Source organism: Carassius auratus, chromosome 23, assembly GCF_003368295.1.
Source record: "Carassius auratus strain Wakin chromosome 23, ASM336829v1, whole genome shotgun sequence".
Taxonomy (NCBI): Eukaryota; Metazoa; Chordata; class Actinopteri; order Cypriniformes; family Cyprinidae; genus Carassius; species Carassius auratus.
The window spans coordinates 4,260,567-4,286,554 of NC_039265.1; the positions used below are offsets into that span (position 1 = coordinate 4,260,567).

Sequence of the window (25,988 nt, forward strand, 5' to 3'; positions counted from 1 at the left end):
CTGGCGGCCTATTAAGACTCATATAAGTTACAAAGTATTACTGCTTACTTATAAGGCCCTAAGTAAGTACCTAACTAGTCTTCTATCACTATCACGCTAAAATACCTGAGGTCACAAAACTCTGGTCTTCTGGAAGAACCTATAAGAACATAGTCCACTAAAGGAGGTAGAGCTTTTTTTTTTTTTGCATTTGGCTCTTAAACTCTGGAATGGTCTTCCTGATAACGTTGGGGTTCAGACACTCTGTTTAAATCTAGATTAAAAGCACATCTCTTCAGCCAAGCATTTACACACAGTAATGCATCTCACAATCTTATACTTCGGTTATATCTGATCAAATGCCTGTTCTCTGCTTTGTTTGAAAAGCAGCTACGCTATTTTTCCCCCTCTATTTTGCTTCTCTGTCTCTGCCATGGGATTGGCAACCCAAGGAATTACACAAGCCTCAGTGTGGATCCAACCTTTACGAAGATCTGAGATGAGCGAACACCTGAGAAGAGATGATGCCAAGCCCCCAGAGGACCTCAGATGATGCCAACCTTGAATCAACATACAAAACATGACAACTGTTAGGATATATATATATATATATATATATTTAAATCACTAAATTCTCAGCTCATTTGTTCCTATTATACAATTATTTTTGAGGTTTGTGTCCTTTTAATGTCTGAATTGTGTAACTACAGTATAGACCGCACTTTGCATTTAGACAAAAGATGGAGTCAAATTTAAAAGAAAAAGAAACTTGGATTATTTTCAAGACGTTAAGAAGTGATATTAAAAATGAGAAGAGTTAAGTAGGTAGAGTAAGAAATATTTAGACACGAAATAGTACTAAGCTATATGATACTAAGTTAAGCTATACTGAGTCTGAGTAATGAGGTGAGACCCGTTTAGGGTTATCCCTGACTTGATAAGAAAGAGTAGATTTATCAAGGCTATTTAAAGAAGAGGAGGAGTCCCGAAGGTCCATACTCTGAGGCGGTATAAATTGAACGTCCCAAAACACACTGTCATTTCAAAGACCGGCCGTCCTGTTGAGTTTTTCCCAAGCATCATGCCAGCCAAACCAGCACCTATCAAAAAGTCAGCCAAGAAGGCTGCTCCAAAAGAGGAGCCGCCAGCAGAGCCCGTGCCCGAGGCTGCCCCCGCCGAGGCGCCTCCCGCGGAAGCGACGCCGGCAGAAGCTCCCGCTGAAGCGGCCGTGGCGGAAACCGCTCCCGCTGCCGAGGCACCTGCTCCTGAAGGTACTCTGAACGCTGCTCTTTAACCCTAACAACACACAACTCAAAGTTATGACAACATCGCATTGAAAAGAACAATTCGTCGTTAATGTAGCCTAAACTCTCATATTTCTACTCACATTAACGGTTATAACTGGTTTTGTTCTTGGCCGTCTGTCAGCTGTTATTTTAATGAAAGAATAAAAGTACCATCCATTCTGTCGAGGACTCACAGACGACCTCTAACGAACAACATGCGTCACTTCCACTCACTTCACTGGGAATCTGACGACGTTTAGCTATCATTTACCATGGTAATCTCTGCCAAAAACACCAAACTTACTACAAAGAAATGTTATAGTGTTATTTACTAATCCTGTTTATTGATATAGCCTACTATTAAAGTTGTATTCTCATTCAACAGTCAGTTTTTATTTTAAAATGTTATTTTGTGTATGTGTGTCTAGGCTATTTATTAATTTACTCACTACTTAGTAGTGTCTAATAGTATATCAGAATACTAAAGTTTTATTACAGTAGCATATACAGTATTACATCTATCATTTTTGGCAGAAACTAAGGCTATGTGAATAAAATATGCCTTTTTTTTGTGCAGCTGTTTTGTTGTTAAAACTGTATTTCCACATAATGCTAGAAGATAAGTTCTTGTAAAAAGATAACTTGGGTGTCGGCATTAAAATATCTACTTATAATAATACCTGAACTGTCACAAAACTAAATGTAGCTACTGATTATTATAGATGTGTGTAGAAGTTTCCCTGATATGTGTCTAACCTCAGAGTTTCCTCAGAAGCAAATGACTTAAACAGGAAGCACCTGTGATTTGATCCTTGAACCTTGTCTTACAACAGCATTGTAATTTATACCTTCCTGTAACGTGTAACTAACATGTTCTAACATTTATTTAACATGTAACACTAGCCTCTGCCCCTGCTGCTCAGGGTTAAACATCTGCCCCCTGAGACCAAACCTCAGCATAGACTATATGAAGGACTATTACCCTGCTGAATTGATTTAGGTTTTGCATAAAAGTACAAATAGCATTGTATGTGTATATGATTGTATCAGAGCAAATGCTGAATCTTCAGGAAACTGGTGGCCTGCTGAGTGCAAAAACCACTGATCACAAGTAATGTGTGCTGTCAGCCAGTGCTGGAACAGGCTGTGGTTGATGAGCATGTCTCACTGCATGCTGAAATGAAATGGCATGACTTTTCACCTGACTCATTAACGTCTTCAGTCGCTAGGAAACCAGTGTGACCACTACATGAGGGGGAGGTTATGTCAGGATGTTAGGTTAAAGTAAGTAAGTATGTATATATATATATATATATATATATTATATATATCTCTATATCTTATATCTGCTGAGGCTTGTGCTGTGAAAGAACATGCTATTCCTGCAGCTGTTGCTCCATGATGCTAACACTAAAAAATTTACTAACAAATAATACATGTAAAAAACGCTTATTTTAAACAGTACTAATCTAGCGATATCTCCAGAGTGGCACTGCGCTAATGGAAGTCTAATGATTTGCTATCAGGCCCGGCTGAGGAAGCTGCTCCCTCCACTGATGCTCCAGCTGAGGGTAAATCATTTTGGTTTGGTCATGAGTTTGAATTATTCCATTTCAGCTTGGATCCGTATGCTTCAGAAAAAGATAATTCATAAAATACAGATGCTTTGATTGTGTTTGATGTAGCATTAAAATCGTTGTTGTATGTGAATGTATCCCACTCTGAATCCTAATATTCCTCCTAATATTCCTGCACATTTGTTCATCAGCTGCTCCTGCTGAAGCTGCACCTGTAGAAGAGCCACCTAAAGCACCAACACCACCTCCTCCAGCAGGTAAACCATCCATCCACCAAATCCGTCCATTCAACCACCCACCCAAGCATCCATCCATCCATCCCTCCAACCTAAATACAGCCATCAACCCATAAATACCCACACCCACACATCCATCCAATCAATCATCCATTCAATCTGTCCAAACATTCATCTATCCATCCATGAATCCACCCAATCAATTCATCCATACCCGTCCATCGACCCAACCTTACTAACCCAACATAATCCATCCATCCACCTAAAGAATCTACCTATCCACAAATCCTCTCAATCCTCCATCTATTCCATACACACATCCACCAATTCCATCCAATCAATCTATCCACCCAAACAATCCATCCTCATCCATCCACCCAATCTTACCTACCCATCAATCCATCCATAAAATTGACCCCACCTATCCATCCATCCATCCATCCACCCAGTCAGTCTACCCATCCATTAATCTACCCAATCATCCATCCATGCACACATCCACTTAATCCACCCATCCTCATCCATCCACCCAATCTCACCTACCCATCCATCTATTCACCCAATCATCCATCCATCCATGCACACATCCACTAAATCCATCCACTTAATCCATCAATCCCCATCCATCCACCCAATCTCACCTACCCATCCATCTATTCACCCAATCAGTCCTCCCATCCATTAATCTACCCAATCATCAATCCATCCATCCATGCACACATCCACTAAATCCATCCATCCCCATCCATCCACCCAATCTTACCTACCCATCCATCCATTCGCCCAAATCAATCCATCCACAAAATTGACCCCACCTTTTCATCCATTCATCTGTTATATCTATCCATCCTCATACCCAAGCAATAAATCAATCACGCTATCCATCCATAGGTCCATCGGATCTGCCCAATCATCAATCAATCTTCCCAATCTACCAACACATTCATCCATCCACAAATCCACCAAATCACCCATTCATCCACACACCCATCCACCAAATCCTTACAATCAATAAATCCACCCAATCCGCATCACCTATTCATCCATTCATCTGCCCTATCAATCCATCCATCTAGCCAATCAGTCAATAAATCCAACCATCCATCATATCTTTCTTTTAATATTTTCAATACTAAAGAAATGCATGTGTTCTTCTGCTATGAATTCATTGTATATATGTCTGTAATGAATGTGCAGTGCCCACAAGTGCCCCTCAGAACCTCAGTGTGGATGATGTCAATGATAACTCAGTCACTCTTAAGTGGAGATCCCCGGAGAACATTGGCTCTGGGCTGGATGGATATACCGTGGAATACAGCAAGGAAGGATGTGCGTATATTCTCTCAGTATTGCTGATAAGCTCTTTAGGCGGAGGGATAGCGTTTCAATCATCGTGCCTTCTTCTTGAAATTGAACCATGTTGAACTATCAGATGTCATCAGAAAAGTGGGTTATATGACAGTCTGTTATAGCACCTGTCTGTGAGATGTCACCACAGACTGATTTATAGCCAGCTCCTCTAGGTCTCCCTATTAGGAAGGGATGCTTTCAACCAACTGTCACCGTATCAGCACACCCCACATTTAGATTTGTGGATGTATACTGACATCACCGCTAGTGAGCTGGGGAATTCTGATTTGATGTTTAACTGGGTAGCTGACGCATTACATCCACAAGCTTTTGCTATAAACAACGAGATGTTAGGTTTCAAATTTTTAGGAATGTATACTGTATTATTCAAATAGTGTAATGCTTAATTTATAGTGACCTTTTTACCTTTACTTGTGGATTTAATATGTTCCTGTGGTGACAGTTATTTATAATTATATATTTTTTGTACATGGAATATAGCATTTTCCATTAATATATCAAGCTGTCAATCTGCAGTTAAATCTACCCGTTATAACCTAGTTATATAATGTTCTATGAACATTATAATATTATATAAAAGTTTATTTTGTCAAAAGTTTATTATTTATTACTATGATATACTTATATTACATTTCCATATATGAATATATTCCAAATATCACCATATAAAGTAAAAACATATATTAAACCTATGAAAAATTGTAGAAAAATTTCCAATAGCATCTAATCCATACAAATATCTTTATACATATAGTAATTTTTTTTTGATATGTGTCATGTACATGTGTATCCATCCTAAATCCTGTCAATAAAATTTGATATTATATAAGTAAATATAAATGAATGACTTGTTTAAAAATGGATAACAAAAAAATATTTTTACATACCAACAACATACCAATTTTTTATATATATTGTTTTAATTTGCATTTTTTGTTAAAGTATATATAAATGTTGAAATATGGTTGCTACCATTTAATGCCATGTAAAAAAAAATCACATGCACATGTACAAATACATATTTAACTATTGTGATTTATGATCTTATATCTTTATCTACCCAGAGAATGTACAGTACATATGTGAAAATTATATAGCGCCTTATAGGTAACATATACTGCAAAATCACTCTTGAAATATATAACATTTCATTCTTGTATGGAACTGGTCCATCTATAACCAGTTATATGTTCTTATATATAAATATATTTATGAGTGTACTTTTGTTCAGATCTCTAGGAGGATTTAAAACTCATAGGTTTTCGTCATCTCTCCATTTTTACACTATACAGCTTCTGAATGGGTGCTTGCCAATAAAGAGCTCATCACGTCCAACCGGTTTGTTATCAGCGGCCTGACAACCGGAGAGCTACTTAACATTCGTGTGGTGGCGGTGAATGCTGGAGGCCGCAGTGAACCTGTCGCTCTGGCACAGCCCGTCACTGTCCGGGAGATCGTGGGTGAGTGTCTGGGCACTGTTCGACCTGCATGTGTGGGGGACAGATGAAAGAGAAGGGACGTCTCTGGTTACCTCAAGGGTCTGATTACTTCAAACACTGATTACTTCATAGTGATATACATTTAGGTGTATTCTCTGAGCCCTGGCTCCTGTGGCTTACTGCCGGAGCTCAGATGACAGTATGTGTTTCCCCACCGCGAGGGGAGCGGTGGAAGTGCTAGCTAGCTACCTCTCCTGCCCTCGATGGGTTCAACAGCTGTGGGTATATAAATCCCATTGGCTTGTGCCGACAAGAGCTTTCATGAGCATTTAAATTATAAACATAAAGACCTAAGGCTGTCAGTGCAATCTGAGCTCACGGCCGAGAAACACTGTAAACACATTCTGTACATTTGTCTCCTAAATAGAGCAAAGGTACTTATATAAATGTGATTTTTAAAGATTTTTTTTTTTTTTTTTTTGTATCAAAGGATCATGTGAACTGCTTTCGTTGCTAGTGTGCCTTTGGTGACAGGTGCAGGGTCAAGATGTGTTTATATTCAGTGCTTGGTGCTTTGCCCTTGCACTTCACCATTTTTATTAGGGGAACTTGACCTTGACTCATTTATTACCATAGTTATAACTCCCTGCAAGTAAAACAGTTATTATTTGGTTGGCTCAAGCTATATATATATTATTTTTATGTTATTAAATATCATTTTGAAATACATAATAAATAATTTCAAATAAATGTATGTATTTAGAATAATTTTACTAAATGTAAACAAATGTATTTTGTAAATATAAACATTCACATTCAAAATAAGTTTTTATTTACATAATATATGTATGTGTACTGTGTTTATTTATCATATATATATATATATATATATATATATATATATATATATATATATATATATATTAGTTTTTTTTTTTTTGTGCTCTTGTTTTTGTGACATCAGGACACAACTCTGTATAATGACATGGGTATGACACAGGTATTACAAGGAGAGGGTGACTTATGAGGACATAACCCATGTCCCCATTTTTCAAAACGCTTATAAATCATACAGAATTATTTTTTTTTTGAGAAAGTAAAACTGCACAGTTTCCTGTGAGGGTTAGGGTTGGGTAAGTTCAATAGAATATACAGTTTCTACATTATAAAAACCATTATGCCTATGGGATGAACCCACTTTTCACAAAAACAAACGTGTGTGTTTGTTTGTGTGTGTGTGTGTGTATACACGCACTCTTGTGGCCATTGTATTGTGGATTGAGAAGCCACTCTAATCCTAGGACTATTTTAACCAAACTTGTTTTCTTTTTCTTTTTTTATCTTAATAATGATAACCTAAATAAGATCCTGAAATGAACTGATTATTGTTTGTGTGATGCTGTTACAAGGTCAAACTAGCCTGGCTGTTGGCTTAGCGATTAAGAGAGAACATACTGTTCATCCATTTGGGTTTAGCAGGTGGATGTTGTGGTGGATGGCAGCGATTCAGGACATCACACAAGATTACATATGAGAACAGTGACTGTAAAAAGGGTTAGAAGAACGAGGATGAGCTTTTTCACACGTACAAGCACAGGCTTTGGGGTAATTTATTCAGGTATTGTAAGGTAAGCTGAAGGTGAGCTGAATGTGAGCCTTCAAAGCCAACTGAGCGCTCCGAGTCCCATCAAGCAGTGTGTCAGCAGGTCAGCAGTTGCTCTGGATCAGCAATGTGTCGCTCCGCAGGCGTCAATTGTTTCCTGTCATAATTAATGAACTTGTTGCTTTAGAGTCCTGGGAAGTGAGTATTAGCGATCTGGAGGGCTAGATTTAGGAAGCGGTACTCTGACAGTAACAGATGTGCTGTGAGAAAACAGCCAATAGAGGTTTAGATCAGAGAGGTCAGTGGCACAGTGCTGGCGGACACACGGCTGTTCAGAGAAAGTGAAAACTGACAGTGTTTCATTCACGCCCATGCTGGATTTATACAGTTAGTTATTTATTTTTGAATATATGATGAACTATTACTATATTAAAAGGATTTAATTTATGCCAATGTTTCTATTCTTAATAATTCTCTTTTTAAAAGAAGTTTAGTCTATTAGTGCCATGGCTTATTGGTATAGCACATGATCATGACATGTACAGTTTGAGTTTAGGTTGTCACTTTTGCACCTAAAAAGAATAAATTAATAAATAAATAATAGAGACATTATCATTGTTTATGAATGAGTGTCACAATGACTAACCACTGGCAAACAATAACATCACAATATCACAAAGAAAATCACATAGTACTCATTTATAGTCTCATTTAGAGATTTGTTTGAAAAAAAAATCACAATGGATTATTAATCTTGAGTTTTTATGTCTTTTTTCTTGTTCAGGACTTTTTTTATTTGTATGTATGTATGTTAAATATATAAACACTACACATTAAAACTATTTTTGCTAAACTTATGTTTATAACATCAACATTCTGTGATTAATTTTGAGCATTTTGAAGTGGAAAGTGTTTGTTTTAAAAGTTTGTTATTTAACAGTTTATGCATTTCATCCCCCCCCCCCCCTCAAAAAAGAACCCTTCAGTGGATTCCTTTTTTTTTCTTAGCGTGAAGAACATTCTAATAATCTAAACATCCTTTTCGTGAATTGCAAAGGTTCCATGGATGTTAAAAGGTCTTCATGAAACCATAGCTGCAAATAAAGAAGCTTTATTTGGCGGTGCACATGCGCTAGAAGGTTTTATTTATATCCAGTATCTTCACTATTTCTGTTCCGGAGGGTATTACCAATAAACATGTTTTCACACCTCTCACAAGCACTCATCAACACAGGCATATTTTGTTGTTGCATCTAGTTTGTTGTTGGTAGTTTTCCATTGCATCCATTTATTTTTAGACCCAGAAAACAAGATCAGACAAATAGAACAAGACAATTCTGCTAATAATTACATTTACAACATGTAAAAATATAAACACTACACATTAAAACCATTTTGTTTATAATATCAACATTCTGTGAGCAATTCTGAGCATCGCGAAGTTGAAAGTGTTCGTTTTAAAAGTTTGCTATTTAACAGTTTATGCATTTCAAACTCAGACCATGATTTAAATCTAAATATTGAGTATCTTTCTTATTTTTTCTAGATCGGCCCAAGATCCGCCTGCCCCGTGCCCTGCGATCACGATGTGTCAAGCATGTTGGAGAACAGATCAATCTTGTCATCCCGTTCATTGTAAGTTCAGATTTCTCACTGGCAAACAGAGCTGTACATTCACTGCAGGCTCGAATATGTTTCATAATTCTCTGTTTTGTAGGGCAAACCTAAACCTGTGATATCATGGACCAAGGATGGCCAGCCTTTGGACACGAAGAAGGTGAACATCCGCAACACCGACAAGGATAGCATCCTGTTCATCCGCAAGTCTGAGAGAGAAGACTCCGGCAGCTATGAGATGAGCGTGAAGGTCGACAGCTTCGAGGACAAGGCTAACCTCATCATTCAGATCGTCGGTGAGACACGCTGTGATCTAGAGTGCTCTTCTGGGACCTTGTCTATTTGTGTCCTACTTGCATTTTCATTCTTAGCTCATACCCTGACACCTCTGTATACCGAGTAAGACCTCACAGTGTAACATGATCTATACATAGAAAGCTTAATTATTTTGTGTAGATCTGCCCGGTCCTCCTGCTTCTGTCAAGCTGGTGGACTCTTGGGGCTTCAATGCAGCTCTGGAATGGACCCCTCCCAAAGACAACGGCAACACTGAGATCACTGGATACACCATTCAGAAAGCTGACAAGAAAACTGGAGTAAGTAACTCCTTACTGGAACTAATGCTGCCAGTAACAACAACAAAAAATTATTATTATATGTCAGCACTTCATGTACACTATTAGTTCCTCACTCGGAAAACGAACAGCACTTCCCTTTTCATTTAAGAAACAGTTTTATTTAAGGGTGAGAAAAAATTGCCCTTTTGACAAACTGGTGTCTAAAATAAAATGAGCATAGTGTGAAATGGAACGCATCACATGTTGGGATTCCCGCACCCAAATGGAGATTATGATTTGACACATATTTAAGATCTTTATCAGCTGCGTTAAACAATTACACAATGACACAATTTTGATATATTTACAATTTTATTAAATATATAAAATAATATGATATCACTTATATTTTACAAGTGTTATTTTTCTGTTAATATTTTAACATACACAATATTTAACAGTATTAAATATTGGACTTTGTAAAAGCTGTTTGTTTTTCAAAAGAAGAATTGTTTAAATAAGTAAAAATAATAATAATTATATAAATATATGAACTAATAGACCCTATAATTCACTATTCTAAAGGTTGGACAGATTTATTAATCCTTTTGTGGGCAAAATTCCGAATTTTAAATAGGAGTCCACACAAAATTCAGGCGAGTATTTCCCAAACATATTTCACATTGGGTAAATTTAACAGAGGAATATTTAACAGTGTCCCACATGCCAACATATAATAGTGATTTTGACCTGTTAAGGTTGGCCTTTTCTGAAGGTTAAGCACTGACACTGACCATTTGTTTAAAAATAAATAGACCAATCGGATACTTAAAGGAATAGTTCACCCAAAAATGAACATTATGTCATTAATTACTCACCCTCATGTCGTTGCTTTCTTTATCTTCAGACCGCAAATTAAGATTACAACAATGCAACTGACACATTCAAGGCTCTCAAAGGTAGTTAGGACATTGTTAAAATTGTCCATGTGACATCATTGGTTCAACTGAAATTTTAAAGGGGTCATTGGATGCAAAACTCACTTTTACGTGTTGTTTGAACATAAATGTGTGCTGGTGTTTGTACACAACCACCACATAATGCAAAAAATAGAGACTAAAAATAAGCCATTCTAAGCTTTTTGACTGTGTGACATCATACAGACTCAGGCCCCTCCCACAATAGTTGATTGACATGGCCGTCTTACCTTAGACCTGCCCTCAGTGAGCTGTAACTGTCCGACCATCATTTTACCACTTGATCAGATTTAGACCAGAATGACTCCTGAGCGTGTTTTGTTGTTGGATGTGATAATGAACGCAGCAGTCCTCATATACTCTTGACATCTGAGCTGCTGAAGACGCAGTGGACAGATGAAGTTTGTTTTTGAAGGGAATGTGCCCCTCAATCTACCTACTGTAAATGCGTCACTGTTTACGTGAATCAGATCTAGCTTCACTTACAGATGAGTGAAGTGAGTGAAGAGAAGTGAAACAGATGAAGTGAGCATAAGGGTTTTTTATCAATCTTTGCAAATTGCCTTTCCTAATAATGTGCATGTTAGCAAGTTTTGCAACTAAAGTGAATAGGACAGCTCTTCACCCTACAGAAGAGAGGGGCAGGAAAATTAGCATTTTCAAAGTATGTTATAGACTTCATTAAATCAACTCCAATCAATAGGCATCCGATGACACCTTTAAGAAGTTATGAGAATGTTTTTGAATCTTACAGGTTTAGAACGACATGAGGGTGAGTAATTAATGACATAATTTTCATTTTTGTTGAACTGTCCCTTTAACACAAGTGATAAGTGACAGCAAGCAGTAAATGCTGTGATGCTCTAGGCCTTTTTTTTTTTTAAGTATGTATATCATCATACTTCAGCTAGGCTTAATTTAGCCACCTGTTAGGCCTGTAAATCTAAATGAAGAGTCTGTATATGGATTTGACGTGTCTATCTATAAGTTTGTATCTGGGTGTTCGAGGCATGGGTCGGATGACTTCTTGGCAGTATCTCATCAGGTTGGGAAGGTGTAAAGTGCTGACAGATAGAGAGAGAGCTACATGATGACATCTCATAACTCTCACTGTCATGATGCGAATCATGATACTAAGCAGCTAGCTTGATGTGAATACAAGATGTGCAGAGAACATGGAGTACAGAGACCCATCTAATCCTCTAAATGCACTTTAGGCGAAACCACAACTGCTTCTTGTTGTTATTTAACACTGTAATGAAAATCTGCTTGTTTACGATCTATTTATTGGATGAAACCCACCGGGAAATACTTTCAGTCTCGTTCACAATTTATTAATAGCCAACATTCAATCATGTCACTATTCTATCATTCTGTCCTCTCCTTTTAAATGCATACAGTATATCTGCTAAAAGAAAATACTGAGAGGACTGCTGTTTTTGGCAGGAGTGGTTCACGGTTCTGGAGCACTTCCACAGGCTGAACGCTACCGTCTCTGACCTTGTGATGGGAAATACATACACCTTCAGAGTTTTTGCAGAAAACAAGGTGGGAAGGAGTGAGACTGCTGCTGTAACAAAAGATGCTGCTCATATTCAGAAAACAGGTAATCTCATTGTTTTAACTCCACAGCACTTCAGACTTCTTTCAGTCAGTAAAATGAACCCAAACACAATTTTTTCAGTATATTTAAGTTATAAAGTTATTCATATTAATCAAATGTATACAGGAATGTACAGAGAGTTTCTCAGGGACAGGGGCTCATGTTTAAAGAAAATATATAACCTATAAATAAAAATACGCATGCATCCATTACGGGTGAGCGAAACATTTTAAAATAAATCCACACATCCTCACGGTCAATAATAAATGTTGTTACAGTGCATGGCAACTGCAAACAGCCTATGAATAAACGTAACAATAATTGATATAATTGATATTAATAAATGATACTAAGTGAACTGTTAACACATGAGGCCATTTTGTTGGCAGCAAACGCTGACGGGCCGTAAGTGTGCTAACTGTGTGAAGATAAGACTTGGCTCAGCCTCGAGTGCTAATGACTGTTCTCATTCTTCACATCAGAGCTACATGGGATCTGCATAACAACACGGATTATGCGGCAGAGTTGCAAAAATGACAATATTTTAGCAACAGCTCCACCCATGAGTTTACATAAGATCATTTAACTGTTATACACCGAGGCAGCGAACACTGAAATGGTCACTTTTCTTAATTTACAGCCTGTTGTAACTTTCTATCCCATCCTGTAATTTCAAAAGCATTGCAAACACAAGGCTTTTTGCTAGGCACTGCCTTAATTTCGTATAAATTCTAATTAGGGATGAGTCACAGTGATCAACTATTCAACTATCACCCAACAAACTACAGTGAAGTTGACTAGTTTACTTAGTTTTACTTTCTCTTTATTTTAGTTTTGATTTGTTAAGCTGTAATTAGCATCATGCAGCTTGCTAGGCTTTAGCTCATGGAAGGTAGCATTCAGGAGCAAGACACATAATTGACTGATAATCATGCAGACTGTATAACAACTAAAGCAGGGCTGGGCAACTTTGTCCCTCGAGATCTACTTTCCAGCTGATTTTAGCTCCAACCCTCATTAATCACACTTGAACCAGCTAATCAAAGGCTGTCTAAAATTGCCCCCATGCCCTTATATAGGGCACTTCACCCACTATACACTTATATAGGCCATTATTTGAGGGAACTGCCATCTGTAGTGGTGTCCAAGAACCATAGTGAACATTATTGAGTGCACTCATTCATTCCTAATGCACTTTAGTAATGGTTGTACAACCAGTGTACACTCAATGGTAAGACACATGCACTGTATGAATTCCTGTGTCTAGCTAGAAATCTAGCATTTGCATCACATTCGGTGTCCCCTTGCTAGTGTTCATTCACTCCTTCAAGTGAACTACATGTGTGTGGAAGCTAAACTCTGCAGGATAGTTGCCCTCCAGGAGCACGATTGGACACCCATGCATTTAATTCAAAGCTGCTATAAATATAAACATTTTGCTCTCCGCTTATGTCTGACTGGGGCTATATTTAACCAACTAGGAACCCACCAACCGCATTTTAAAACCTGTAGTTTTTCACATCCCTAATGCAATGTAACCGCCATACTCTGCACAACTGTCAGTCCTGGCTGAGGTTGTTGTCCCCTGTACTCTAGGTATTGTCTACAAACCACTGGAGTACAAGGAGCACGATTTCAGCGAGGCTCCCAAGTTCACAGCGCCTCTCAGCAACAGAGCTGCCACTGTGGGATACACCACGAAACTACTATGTGCAGTCCGAGGCAGTCCAAAGGTATGGATCATCTCTTTCTACTGATTTGGTTTAGTCATCTTTGTCCTTCTTCTACAGTGTCTATCATGGTTAGATGCTCGTAGCCAAGATTTTGCTGATGTGTTGCTACAAATATACTTCTGAAAGAGTGTCATTGTAATTCAACAACAGCTGTTAATAATCCAATGATGGTATCAACATGTCCAAATGTCCTTGAGTTCAAGCTCAATAAATAGCTTAATTAAACCCATAGCTGTAGTCATAAGGTACAAAAAGCACAGTGCTGGCTGTTCCTGCTGACCAAGGAGGCCAGCTGCTAGACAGTCATGTGGGGACTGTGTTAGCTTGTCATTCCCAAGGAGGGGGATGGAGAATCAAGTTTCGGGAACAGCTGAGATGGATGCGAAATTTGGGCTGAATACAAATCCTGGTGAGTTAGCCTTCTAGGACACTCCAAAATTATTGTTCGTTGAATCTAGCAGTGATGGGACCTGCTTTCTATTTCATGCTAACAAGGTTCCAGATATACCTGAGCTGTCTAGGGCATGTTGGTTGCAATTGGATGCAAATATAAATGTAAAACTTTCAAAGACAAGGATATGTTTCACAGAAGAAGAATTCAATAATGGCTTCCGCAAGAGTAAGGGTGCAGTATATACAACATACTTCAAGCAATACAGTAACAAACGGGAAGAGTTTGAGTTTGCAGTCAGGGACTCATAAAGGACTGAAACTCAAAAGTCCTTGCTCTTGTTTGTAGTGCTGGGGCCCAATTTCCATTTGGCGCCAAAAGAGTTCCAGGTTGTCTTGAGCTTTTTGGATGAAGTTGGAAACCTAAACCTCAAAGTCATAAGAGAACCCCATGATGCACTTCATAGAAAGATGCCATAGATTATTTTTCACTCTCATTCCATTCCATGTTTATCTGTGTCAGTTAACTCCTTTACACTTTCTTTTTCTACCTTGGTTCTGAAAAATCAGGATATGTCACTTGACAGTGTGATTATGTACAGTAAGTAAACTTTGAAGTAAGAATTCTCCTGTACTGTACTACACTACAAAATCATTATTGCATCATTATTAGCCAGTGGTGGAGCCTGGGTATTTTCATGGGGGAAGCAGGTAGGATCCCACAACTTTCAGGATGGTTGAGAATTGTGATGAGAAATGGTTTGTAATCATGTTGTGCTAAACAAAGCTCAAGTGGAAATTCACTTGGAACTGTCCCTCAGTTAATGGAAAGAGTTTTCATGAGTTAATGGAATGTTGCTTATTGTCCAGACTAATGACTTGGACAGTCTCATTTTCGATTGGCTTGTTAACATTGCCAGTATGTGAGACCACAAGTTGACTGAACAGGAGATTCCTGTTCATTTGATGTGCGCATGCTACATTTTTAATAATCCAGATTCAACACAGATGAATCAGATGTCCAATTAACATCCCCCTGTTTAAAAAAAAAAAAAAAAAAAAAAAGTATTGTGTAAGCAGTACTGTTTTGGCAAGGTTGAGTTGAAGGTGATTATCCTTCATCCAACAAGAAATGTCTGTTAGACAATATGAGATGTGAGCAGCTATCATCGGACCATCAGGATGGAATGAGAGGTAAAGCTGAATGTAATCTTAGTAGTAATATGAAAAGCCATGTTTCTGAATGACAGAACCTAGTGATGCAATGTAGACAGAGAAGAAAAGTGGTCCAAGAACAGAGCCCTGAGGCACCCCAGTAGTTACTTGTTGTGACCTGAACACCTCACCTCTCCAAGATACCTTGAAGGACCTATCTGAGAGATAAGACTTAAACCACAGGAGTGTGGTTCATGAGATGCCCTTTTTTTAAATAGGGTTGACTGGAGGACCTAGTGGTTAACTGCTGGTTAAAGCAGCACACATATCCTGCAACATAAGTATAGAAGATTTGGAATCTGCTCTTGCTGGTCTTAAGGCTTCAACAACTGAGGCAGTCTTGGTTGAATCTCCACTTCTGAAACCAGACTGGTTGCTTTCCTGGAGGTTGTTCTGAGTGAGAATTTTAAGCTGAAAATAGCTGGTTTAAACTGGTCTCCCAGCCTTAGCAGCAATAGCATGGCATCTTCTACAGATTTGAAATAGAAACTCGTGAAACATGTTTCTTTCAACATATTACTTTTCTGAAAGATGAAAAAACATACAGTCTGGTACAGTTTTTTTCAAGGCACTTCATTGTCTATAACCTTTTATTCTTTTTGAGCATTAGCACCTGTCATTTGATGGGGCCATAACTTAGTGATTGGCTTTTTGCACAAATAATTATTTTATTTCTTCTTCTTCTTCAATATTTTTCATATTTATGTGTGTTTTGTGAGGAATGTGGCTGTATCTGCATGATTACCATATGTATGAGCGCACATCAGCATGTTATTACTCTATGTATGACAGCTATCAGTGTGATGTAGTCTATATGAATAGAGTGTGATTATTGACTATATTTCTGGCCATTTGTATGATTACCAACTGTATTACCGGCCATCAGCATGTGATTACTGATCAGCAACTATCAATGTGAATGCTGAATTTCTAGCAATCTCAAGATGTACTTGGCATACAAAGTTAGTTCTTTTTTTTTTACTCAAATTATTCTCATTGTGTTTTTCTAGTGCTCAAATAAATCACTTATACATGTCCAAGATTCAGTCCAAGTTTTATAATTGAAAAACTATGTAGTGGTATGTTACTGAATAAAAGAGTTAGTAGAACCCTTCAGTGCATTTGGTAAATATTTTTCGTTAAACAGGGGGTGGGGAGATTTGACATAGTCTCAGAAAAATGGTTGCAGCCATCTAATTTTTCATGGCATCTTCTTCAGATTTGAAATAGAATCTCATGAAACGTGTGTCTTTTAAAATATTACTTTTCTGAAAGATAAAAAAACATACAGTGTGGTACAGTTTTTTTTCAAGGCACCTCAGTGTCTATAACCTTTTATCTTTTTGAGCATTATCAACTCACACCAAAACTGTGTGTGTAGCGCACTGAAGTCAGGAACTGTTACAATTTTAAGTTAGGTTGGTCATTTTCAGCTGTGAGTTCCGAAATGAGGGGTGCAGGTTAACAGGTCAATTAACTAACAATCTATTTTTGACATCCATTATGTTCAAAAATATATCTAACATACAGTAGATATAGCTTGATCATATGACAGTATTTGAGCATAGCTACTCTAAATCCGATAGGCTGCTTCCTGTAAAGGTTTAGCATTATCATAAAAGAGAATCAGCTAGCTTTTAATTGTTCAAAGGGAATTTTTTCAGAATTTTTTTCAGAATTAGCCTACTGTTTATACTACTAATCTTATCTCACATTAGCAGGAATTGAAATGCAAGAGAGATAGGGGCGGGATCAGGAAAAGTCCTCAAGTCGGGATTTAAACTCAGGATGCCTGTAGCACAACAGCGCTGTATATCAGCACGCTGTCGAGCAGGCTATCAGAGCCGAGACATTAGCATGTTTAATTAATGAAGGGACTATTTAAAGAACTCATCTCTACCTCTCATTAAATGCACCTTTGCATTAGCCATTTTGTGCTTGCATCATGTTATGTCTGAAGCTATTTAGCATCTCATGGACACCATCTTTGTGTGAAACTTAAGGCATTAGAGCAGCATGTCTTTTCTGTAAAGTTACCCATGGGACATCAGTTAGCATCATAAGGTTAAAGTCCTTACAGAATGCTAAAATGCTTCCGCAAACTTGAACCATGAAGTGCAGTAACATGCTGTTCCAGCTGATGTATCTCGAGTAGGCAGAAATTCAGTGAATGAGACGTGTGACATTTTCTATAAGAACCATGACACCTCTAAGTGTGTGAGGGCTAAAATCAATGAGGCTACTGGAGCATTAGCACTACAGTTTGGAATAGCTTCTCTTACAGTAGTTGACAGCATTGCTATGGATTAATAAATGCCTCTCAGTTTGTTGTCCGTGTATTAATAGCATCTTATTAAAATGAATTATATTTAATTGAAGGAGTGTTTAAATGTTAATGTTTTACATGGTCCAGCTGTGAATGACTTGTCAATGTTGGTTGTGGTCATGTCAGTTGAAATTACATTTATTTTATTTGCAGCCTAAGATCGAGTGGCTGAAGAATCAGATGGTCATAGGAGATGATCCCAAATACAGGCAGATCAACAACCAGGGAGTGTGCTCACTTGAAATCCGCAAACCATCCAGCTTTGATGGTGGTGTCTACACTTGTAGGGCCAAGAATGCCCTTGGTGAGGCTACAGTTGCCTGTAAGCTGGAGGTCAAGCGTAAGTACAGGATCATTTGCACTTTGCTTGACATGCAAATGCCACAAGGTGCATTTTCAGCTGATTATAGTGACATTGATCCTTTAGGTGTTTATCCAGGAGTGGAATGGCAAGCAAGCATTTTTTGTGCTGACTAGATTAATTTGAGTTGGTTTTAAGCATGTATTAATGTATGTGTGTACCGGATGCTTACAGAGATAGGCTGATGATCATCTGCTTTTCTCTTTCACCAGAGGTGATCATCCCAGATGAAAAAGACAGGAAATGAAAGTATGTACACAGGTTAGTAAATAAAAACATTTTCCATTCCATATTTATATGTCTTTCCTATATTGCATCCATTTGCTAAAATCATTTAAGTTTTTTTGCACATTTATAAAAAAAAGTAAAACTGAAATATCACATGGTCCTAAGTATTCAGACCCTTTGCTGTGACACTCATATATTTAACTCGAGTGCTGTCCATTTCTTCTGCTCATCCTTGAGATGGTTCTACACCTTCATTTGAGTCCAGCTGTGTTTGATTATACTGACTAGACTTGATTAGGAAAGGACAGAATTGTGGGTGGGGGTAGTGCATGAACAGCTCTCTCTCCACCTTCAATACCACGACTTAGGTGCCCTTGAGCAAGGCATTGAACCCCCAGCTGCTCCCCGGGCGCCGCAGCATAAATGGCTGCCCACTGCTCCAGGTGTGTGCTCACAGTGTGTGGGTGTGTGTTCACTGCTCTGTGTGTGTGCATTTCGGATGGGTTAAATGCAGAGCACGAATTCTGAGTATGGGTCACCATACTTGGCTGAATGTCACTTTCACTTTCACTTTCACACACCGGTCTATATAAGACCTTCCAGCTCACAGTGCATGTCAGAGCAGATGAGAATCATGAGGTCAAAGGAACAGCCTGAAGAGCTCAGAGACAGAATTGTGGCAAGGCACAGATCTGGCCAAGGTTACATGTCTGCTGCACTTAAGGTTCTACAGTGGCCTCCATAATCCTTAAATGGAAGATGTTTGGGACGACCAGAACCCTTCCTAGAGCTGGCCGCCCGGCCAAACTGAGCATCGGGGGAGAAGAGCCTTGGTGAGAGAGGTAAAGAAGAACCCAAAGATCACTGTGGCTGAGCTCCAGAGATGCAGTTCGGGAGGTGGGAGAAAGTTGTAGAAAGTCAACCATCACTGCAGCCCTCCACCAGTCGGGGCTTTACGGCAGAGTTGCCCGACGGAAGCCTCTCCTCAGTGCAAGACACATTAAAGCCCCCATGGAGTTTGCTAAAAAAAAAAAAACACCTGAAGGATTCTCTGGTCTGATGAGACCAAGGTAGAACTTTTTGAACTTAATTCTAAGCGGTATGTGTGGAGAAGACCAGGCACTGCTCATCACCTGTCCAATACTGTCCCAACAGTGAAGCGTGGTGGTGGCAGCATCATGCTGTGGGGGTGTTTTTCAGCTGCAGGGACGGGACAACTGGTTGCCATCGAGGGAAAGATGAATGTGGCCAAGTACAGGGATATCCTGGATAAAACCTTCTCCAGAGTGCTGACATAACTGGAGAGGATCTGCAAGGATCCCCAAATTCAGTTGTGAAAAACTTGTTGCATCTTTCCCAAAAAGACTCATGGCTGTATTAGATCAAAAGGGTGCTTCTACTAAATACTGAGCAAAGGGTCTGAATACTTAGGACCATGTGATATTTCAGTTTTTTTTTTATTTTTTATAAATGTGCAAAAATGTCAACAATTCTGTGTTTTTCTGTCAATATGGGGTGCTGTGTGTACGTTAATGAGAAAAAATTTACTTAAAGGATTAAAATATCAAAACATTATATTAAAATATAACGATTGATCTTTTGTAGTGCAAACAGCCAAAACCAGGATATTTTAGTCAATACAGACATCCTGGCAAGGGTGTGTCCCGTAAAAATTGCCCATAAGGTCAAGGGATGCTCCGATACTGATTCCGATTCCTAGGGTTCAGTATTGGCCAATACAGATACCAATCCGATACCAGTTAATTTTTTTCCCCATTTAAATAAATGTAGAATTTATCTCTGTGTGGAACTGATAATCATTCTTTCACAATCTACTAGATACAGACTAATTCATTATAAAGAAAAATAAAATAAACAATAAATATTGAAAAATATAGGCCTATGCTAGGGATGTCTATGATTGATTGATGATCAATTAATTGTCGATAAGAGATGCAATCGATTAAAACTGTCAATGGTCGGTTAACCGATTTCATGTTGGGCTGCGTGCGGCTCATGCAAACTCAACACGAGCGAGCGTTTGTGAGTGGTGGTATTTAAACCCATAATCATTCGTTCACAATGTACAAATTAAGCTTTTATTGTGATTTAAACTTAATAAATTAAAATAGAAACAACACAAAAGTGATTTAATTTAATGGCAAATAGATTTGCATATGCAGGGTAGACAAATCGTGCCAAAACTGTAAGTGCAAAGAAAAGAAAGGAACTGTACATATCGGTTTATTTTGTGAACTCTTTGCCCCACGTGCACAACAAGTCATTTTGCAATAGTTAGTTATTTGTTTTTCACACATAAAGACTGGTTCTATGCAGTCTATCCATTTTGCAGTTCTTTAAACTGTTGTTTTCGCTTGGATATCACTGTTCACGCTTGCAAATCATTGTTAACAAGCTTGCAGTGCTTTTTACTATTTTAGCGAAAACAACGTGTCAAAAGTGTAAGCACAAAAAAATGGAAGTCAGAAGAATGCAGATGATATTTATTTTGCTTCAGCATGAAGCTGCAGTTTCACAATACTTGAATTACACTTATGAGTGGCTGCAATAGATGCATTTTGCAGCATTAAGGTTAACGATTAATTGATCGTTCATTTAAACAACTATCCGTCATGGAATTGATCGAAAATTGACATCCCTAACCTATGTATATTCATAATTGATGACAAAAAAAATGATGATAAACTAGGTTAGTGGATAATTCGGCAGCAAAAGTTATTCTATAAAATCAGTGCTCAATAATTTTAGAAATCCAAACATTTAGGGAAAATACTATTTTGTGGTGGACAAATAAAAGTGTTGCACTAAATATGGTAAAATGTTACACATTGCTCTTTGTATTTATTATATAATCCATTCGTTAAAAACAATCATGAATGTATTTATATATATAAGTATATACTATTAAATTAAGATACATTTCTTTTAAATGTATAGCAAGGCAACAACATATGATAGATATGATATGACAAAACAAATACAGCGCAGCACGAAGCGTTTACAATGTGTGCATCCGGTGTGCAGAATGATGCACTTCAAGCAACACAGTGTCACAGTCTGATGCCGTGTTGCTTCAAGCGCATCATTCTGTTAAAATTTTTTAAAGCACAAAGAGAAGAGACATTGATGCGTAGTGTAGTATATATGTACAACAGTTATTGAGGCATTTTTTTTTTACATTTCTAGTTACTGTGCACGTTAAAAACAATTTATAGTCTTTTCAAAATCTCGGATTAGGATTGGCCCTCTCTTACCGATACACGATCCGAGAAAAATGTCAGTATCGGTGCCGATACCCAATTTAATATCGGATTGGTGCATCCCTAATATGGTCACCCTACCCCTGTTTGATGTGTCCATAAACATGTCCTGCATGTAAATAAATGCAATTCTTGTCAAGAATAAAGAGACAAATCAGCAGTTAGGAGTAGGGTGGCCAACCCTAGCCCCACCCCTGTGTTTACTGCATTAAATATTTTTAAATCCATTAAACTGGAAAAATGTATTTCTTGCATTAACATGCTAATTTCGACAGCACTAATAAATATACTATTTTTCATCAGATTGTTATTAGTGTACCACAATGTTATTTTATTTACAGTTTATTAAAAAATATATAGAATTTAATATTTTTAAGATAATACAATTTATTTTTTTTATTATTGCATTGCAGTAACTATGGTGTCACTGCAGTTGTAAATAAATACATAGCACTAATGGTAAAAAAAAAAAAAAAAATACAATAATATTACTTGCCATATCAGTAAATGATCATTGACAGTTGCATACTCAAATATTTCTGAATTGCTGATCCCACAATTCTAGATGTGCATCAGAAGCATGTCTGTTATGTAGTAACATGGTTTTTAAAAGGTCTGTAAATCCTGCTGAATGCACACTAAGCTTTCATGAAGGTTTCACCACTCACCACTACACACAACTATGAAAGGCATGAGCAGCGTCAGGTTTAAATGACCGTAAATAGTTATGGTTTTAAACCCCAAACAGGAGACAGAATTTTTTTTGACTTTATATAGATTTAGGCTTGGTTTCTTCTGCAACATGCAACTAAAAACAAACTCACATACATAATATCACGTAATATTCTTCAGCTGACAAAATAAAGCAACCTGAGGCGGGACCCCGCATACAACAACCTGGTGAATCTTTGTGGCAGACTGTGGTGTCTGTTTGTGCACTTTGCATGTCTGACTTGCCTATCAGTGAGTCTCTGACATGTGACTGCATCTGTTTCCCCCCATGAGACTCCCATACATGGCGGAGCCTGCAAACTGTGAGAATGTATCCACTCCTACTCAAAGAGGCCAGAGTGTCTAGTTAGTGGCTGTGTGGGCTAAAAATTAGAGAAGAAGAAAAAAATAAGAATAAAGTTTGATTGAAATTCATCTTTGCATTCAGTCTGTGTGACAATTTTTGATCAGCATAGCATGTGTGTAGTAATTTGGTTATTGCTGTACTTTAAGTCTTGAAAATAGTCACAAATCAGTCTTTGTCTTTTGCAGTTCTCCTGTTGAGGAGCAGCAGGACACAATTCTGTAGAATGACAGTGGTGAGAAAATATACAGTTTACCTGTTTATCCATGAAGCATCTTCATTTTGGATCATCTTTACCGTATTACTTGTGTCCTGATGCTGAAAACTATAAAAGCATGCCTTATCTATTAGTAATGTCAATACGTGACCACTAGTGCTGTTTCAGTGCATGTGGTGTAGGTTAACAGATCAATTCTGGGTAATATAGAGTTTCCTGGTATATAACAGACTTTCTTCTCTCTTTCTGTTATAGATGTTTACAGTGGTCTGGGGAGGAGGAGCTAATGTGTGCACAGGAATGAAGGCTCTGACTTGCTTCTATGATTAATTATTTCAACAAAAACTTTAAATAGTTTCCCATTTTGCTTCAAAGTAGCAACACCACATTAGTGAGCTAAAAAGATATTTTTTTTTGTTTTATATTGTTGCATGTGTTTCAGGTGTCACTGTAGTTTATTCCTTGGGTGTTTCCTATAAAATAATAAACTCGCTATATTATTGAAATGATATATAATAGTGTAAATTATAAATAATATTGTGCTGTTTCTGATTCCCTCATTGGATATAATGCTGTAGTAAACATGAATCTTATTCAATGTTGAAATAAACTTAAACAGGTGTTTTAAAAAATAATCCTGAGGTTTGCATCATATGCTTTTATCATTGGTCTGTTTCTGGTAAACCAGCATGATGGTTGAATTAAAGGGGTCATATGATTCAATTAAAAAAATGTATTTCTCTTTGGAGTGTTACAAGCTCTTGCTGCATAAAAAAGATCTGTAATGTTGCAAAGACTAAAAGTGTTACAGTTTTTTTCAGTCGCTAACAAGCATTTGTCCAAGCAGTTGTCACATTTTCAAAACTCTAAACACAATTAGCACAGCATCTGTCTATTGTGGCCATACCATTCACACATTTCATGTCGTTTTCACACAATATGGATTCATTGAACACATTTCCACAATGCTTACATTTTCTGAACAGACAAGCTATACCTCCCAACAAAATTATGGATCGTTTTTGTAGTATTTACAAATGTTAACACACAACATCCCACAATAGCAAAAACAATGTTCCAAACCTTAGATACAGTATAAAAACCTCTGCTTCTGCAATGATATCAGTTCAAAAACAATATATCTTAGCTGATTTATTTTGTGTAAATTGGGCCAACCACAACTGATTCCAATCTGGCTTAGACTCAATGGCAGGGCTTATTTTTTTCTATTACATTGACACTTATACAATAAAGGGAGGACTTTGAAGAGTGATATTTTTGGAAACAGAAAAGACAAACACTGTAATGTATGGACGAGGAAGAGTAAGAGCAAGGGGCCCAGGGAGAAGAGCAGGCCCAGTGAGATATGCAGTGAGAGGAGCAGGAGCAGTGAGAGGAGAAGTGAGAGAAGCAGGAGCAGTGAGAGGAGCAGGAGCAGTGAGATGAGCAGTGAGAGGAGCAGTAGCAGTGAGAGGAGCAGTGAGAGAAGCAGGAGCAGTGAGAGGAGCAGTGAGAGGAGCAGGAGCAGTGAGATGAGCAGTGAGAGGAGCAGGGGCAGTGAGAGGAGCAGGAGCAGTGAGAGGAGCAGTGAGAGGAGAAGTGAGAGAAGCAGGAGCAGTGAGAGGAGCAGGAGCAGTGAGATGAGCAGTGAGAGAAGCAGGAGCAGTGAGAGGAGCAGTGAGAGGAGCAGGAGCAGTGAGAGGAGAAGTGAGAGAAGCAGGAGCAGTGAGAGGAGCAGGAGCAGTGAGATGAGCAGTGAGAGAAGCAGGAGCAGTGAGAGGAGCAGTGAGAGGAGCAGGAGCAGTGAGAGGAGCAGGAGCAGTGAGATGAGCAGTGAGAGGAGCAGTAGCAGTGAGAGGAGCAGTGAGAGAAGCAGGAGCAGTGAGAGGAGCAGTGAGAGGAGCAGGAGCAGTGAGAGGAGCAGTGAGAGGAGCAGGAGCAGTGAGATGAGCAGTGAGAGAAGCAGGAGCAGTGAGAGGAGCAGGAGCAGTGAGATGAGCAGTGAGAGGAGCAGTAGCAGTGAGAGGAGCAGTGAGAGAAGCAGGAGCAGTGAGAGGAGCAGTGAGAGGAGCAGGAGCAGTGAGATGAGCAGTGAGAGGAGCAGGAGCAGTGAGAGGAGCAGTGAGAGGAGCAGGAGCAGTGAGATGAGCAGTGAGAGGAGCAGTGAGAGAAGCAGGAGCAGTGGGAGGAGCAGTGAGAGGAGCAGGAGCAGTGAGAGGAGCAGTGTGAGGAGAAGTGAGAGAAGCAGGAGCAGTGCGAGGAGCAGTGAGAGGAGCAGTGAGAGAAGCAGGAGCAGTGAGAGGAGCAGGAGCAGTGAGATGAGCAGTGAGAGAAGCAGGAGCAGTGAGAGGAGCAGGAGCAGTGAGAGGAGCAGGAGCAGTGAGATGAGCAGTGAGAGAAGCAGGAGCAGTGAGAGGAGCAGGAGCAGTGAGATGAGCAGTGAGAGGAGCAGTAGCAGTGAGAGGAGCAGTGAGAGAAGCAGGAGCAGTGAGAGGAGCAGTGAGAGGAGCAGGAGCAGTGAGAGGAGCAGTGAGAGGAGCAGGAGCAGTGAGATGAGCAGTGAGAGAAGCAGGAGCAGTGAGAGGAGCAGGAGCAGTGAGATGAGCAGTGAGAGGAGCAGTAGCAGTGAGAGGAGCAGTGAGAGAAGCAGGAGCAGTGAGAGGAGCAGGAGCAGTGAGATGAGCAGTGAGAGGAGCAGGAGCAGTGAGAGGAGCAGTGAGAGGAGCAGGAGCAGTGAGATGAGCAGTGAGAGGAGCAGTGAGAGAAGCAGGAGCAGTGGGAGGAGCAGTGAGAGGAGCAGGAGCAGTGAGAGGAGCAGTGTGAGGAGAAGTGAGAGAAGCAGGAGCAGTGCGAGGAGCAGTGAGAGGAGCAGTGAGAGAAGCAGGAGCAGTGAGAGGAGCAGGAGCAGTGAGATGAG

At 38.9% G+C, this 25,988-nt stretch overlaps 1 protein-coding gene across 2 annotated transcripts; it reads left to right on the forward strand.

Moving 5' to 3' along the window:
* Positions 1-1,006: 1,006 nt before the first annotated feature.
* On the forward strand, positions 1,007-23,706 carry mybpha (myosin binding protein Ha). 2 transcript variants are annotated; one of them, XM_026199305.1, is made up of 14 exons: positions 1,007-1,250; positions 2,792-2,836; positions 3,034-3,099; positions 4,276-4,407; positions 5,742-5,909; positions 9,038-9,126; positions 9,209-9,404; positions 9,565-9,704; positions 12,089-12,248; positions 13,842-13,978; positions 18,063-18,249; positions 18,483-18,531; positions 23,043-23,089; positions 23,327-23,706. In XM_026199305.1, the coding sequence occupies exons 1-12, from the start codon at positions 1,061-1,063 to the stop codon at positions 18,515-18,517; spliced, it is 1,545 nt and encodes a 514-aa protein (XP_026055090.1). In that variant the 5' UTR covers positions 1,007-1,060; the 3' UTR covers positions 18,518-18,531; positions 23,043-23,089; positions 23,327-23,706. The 2 variants fall into 2 exon arrangements, with proteins under 2 accessions (XP_026055090.1, XP_026055091.1); XM_026199306.1 differs by lacking the exon at positions 2,792-2,836.
* The last annotated feature ends 2,282 nt before the right edge of the window (positions 23,707-25,988 follow it).

Excerpts from the sequence above, each read along its gene's own strand:
- mybpha (XM_026199305.1), top strand. The coding sequence starts at position 1,061 with ATGCCAGCCAAACCAGCACCTATCAAAAAGTCAGCCAAGAAGGCTGCT. Across the intron at positions 1,251-2,791 it reads CGAGGCACCTGCTCCTGAAG|GCCCGGCTGAGGAAGCTGCT; the intron begins GTACTCTGAACG and ends ATTTGCTATCAG. Across the intron at positions 12,249-13,841 it reads TGCTCATATTCAGAAAACAG|GTATTGTCTACAAACCACTG; the intron begins GTAATCTCATTG and ends CCTGTACTCTAG.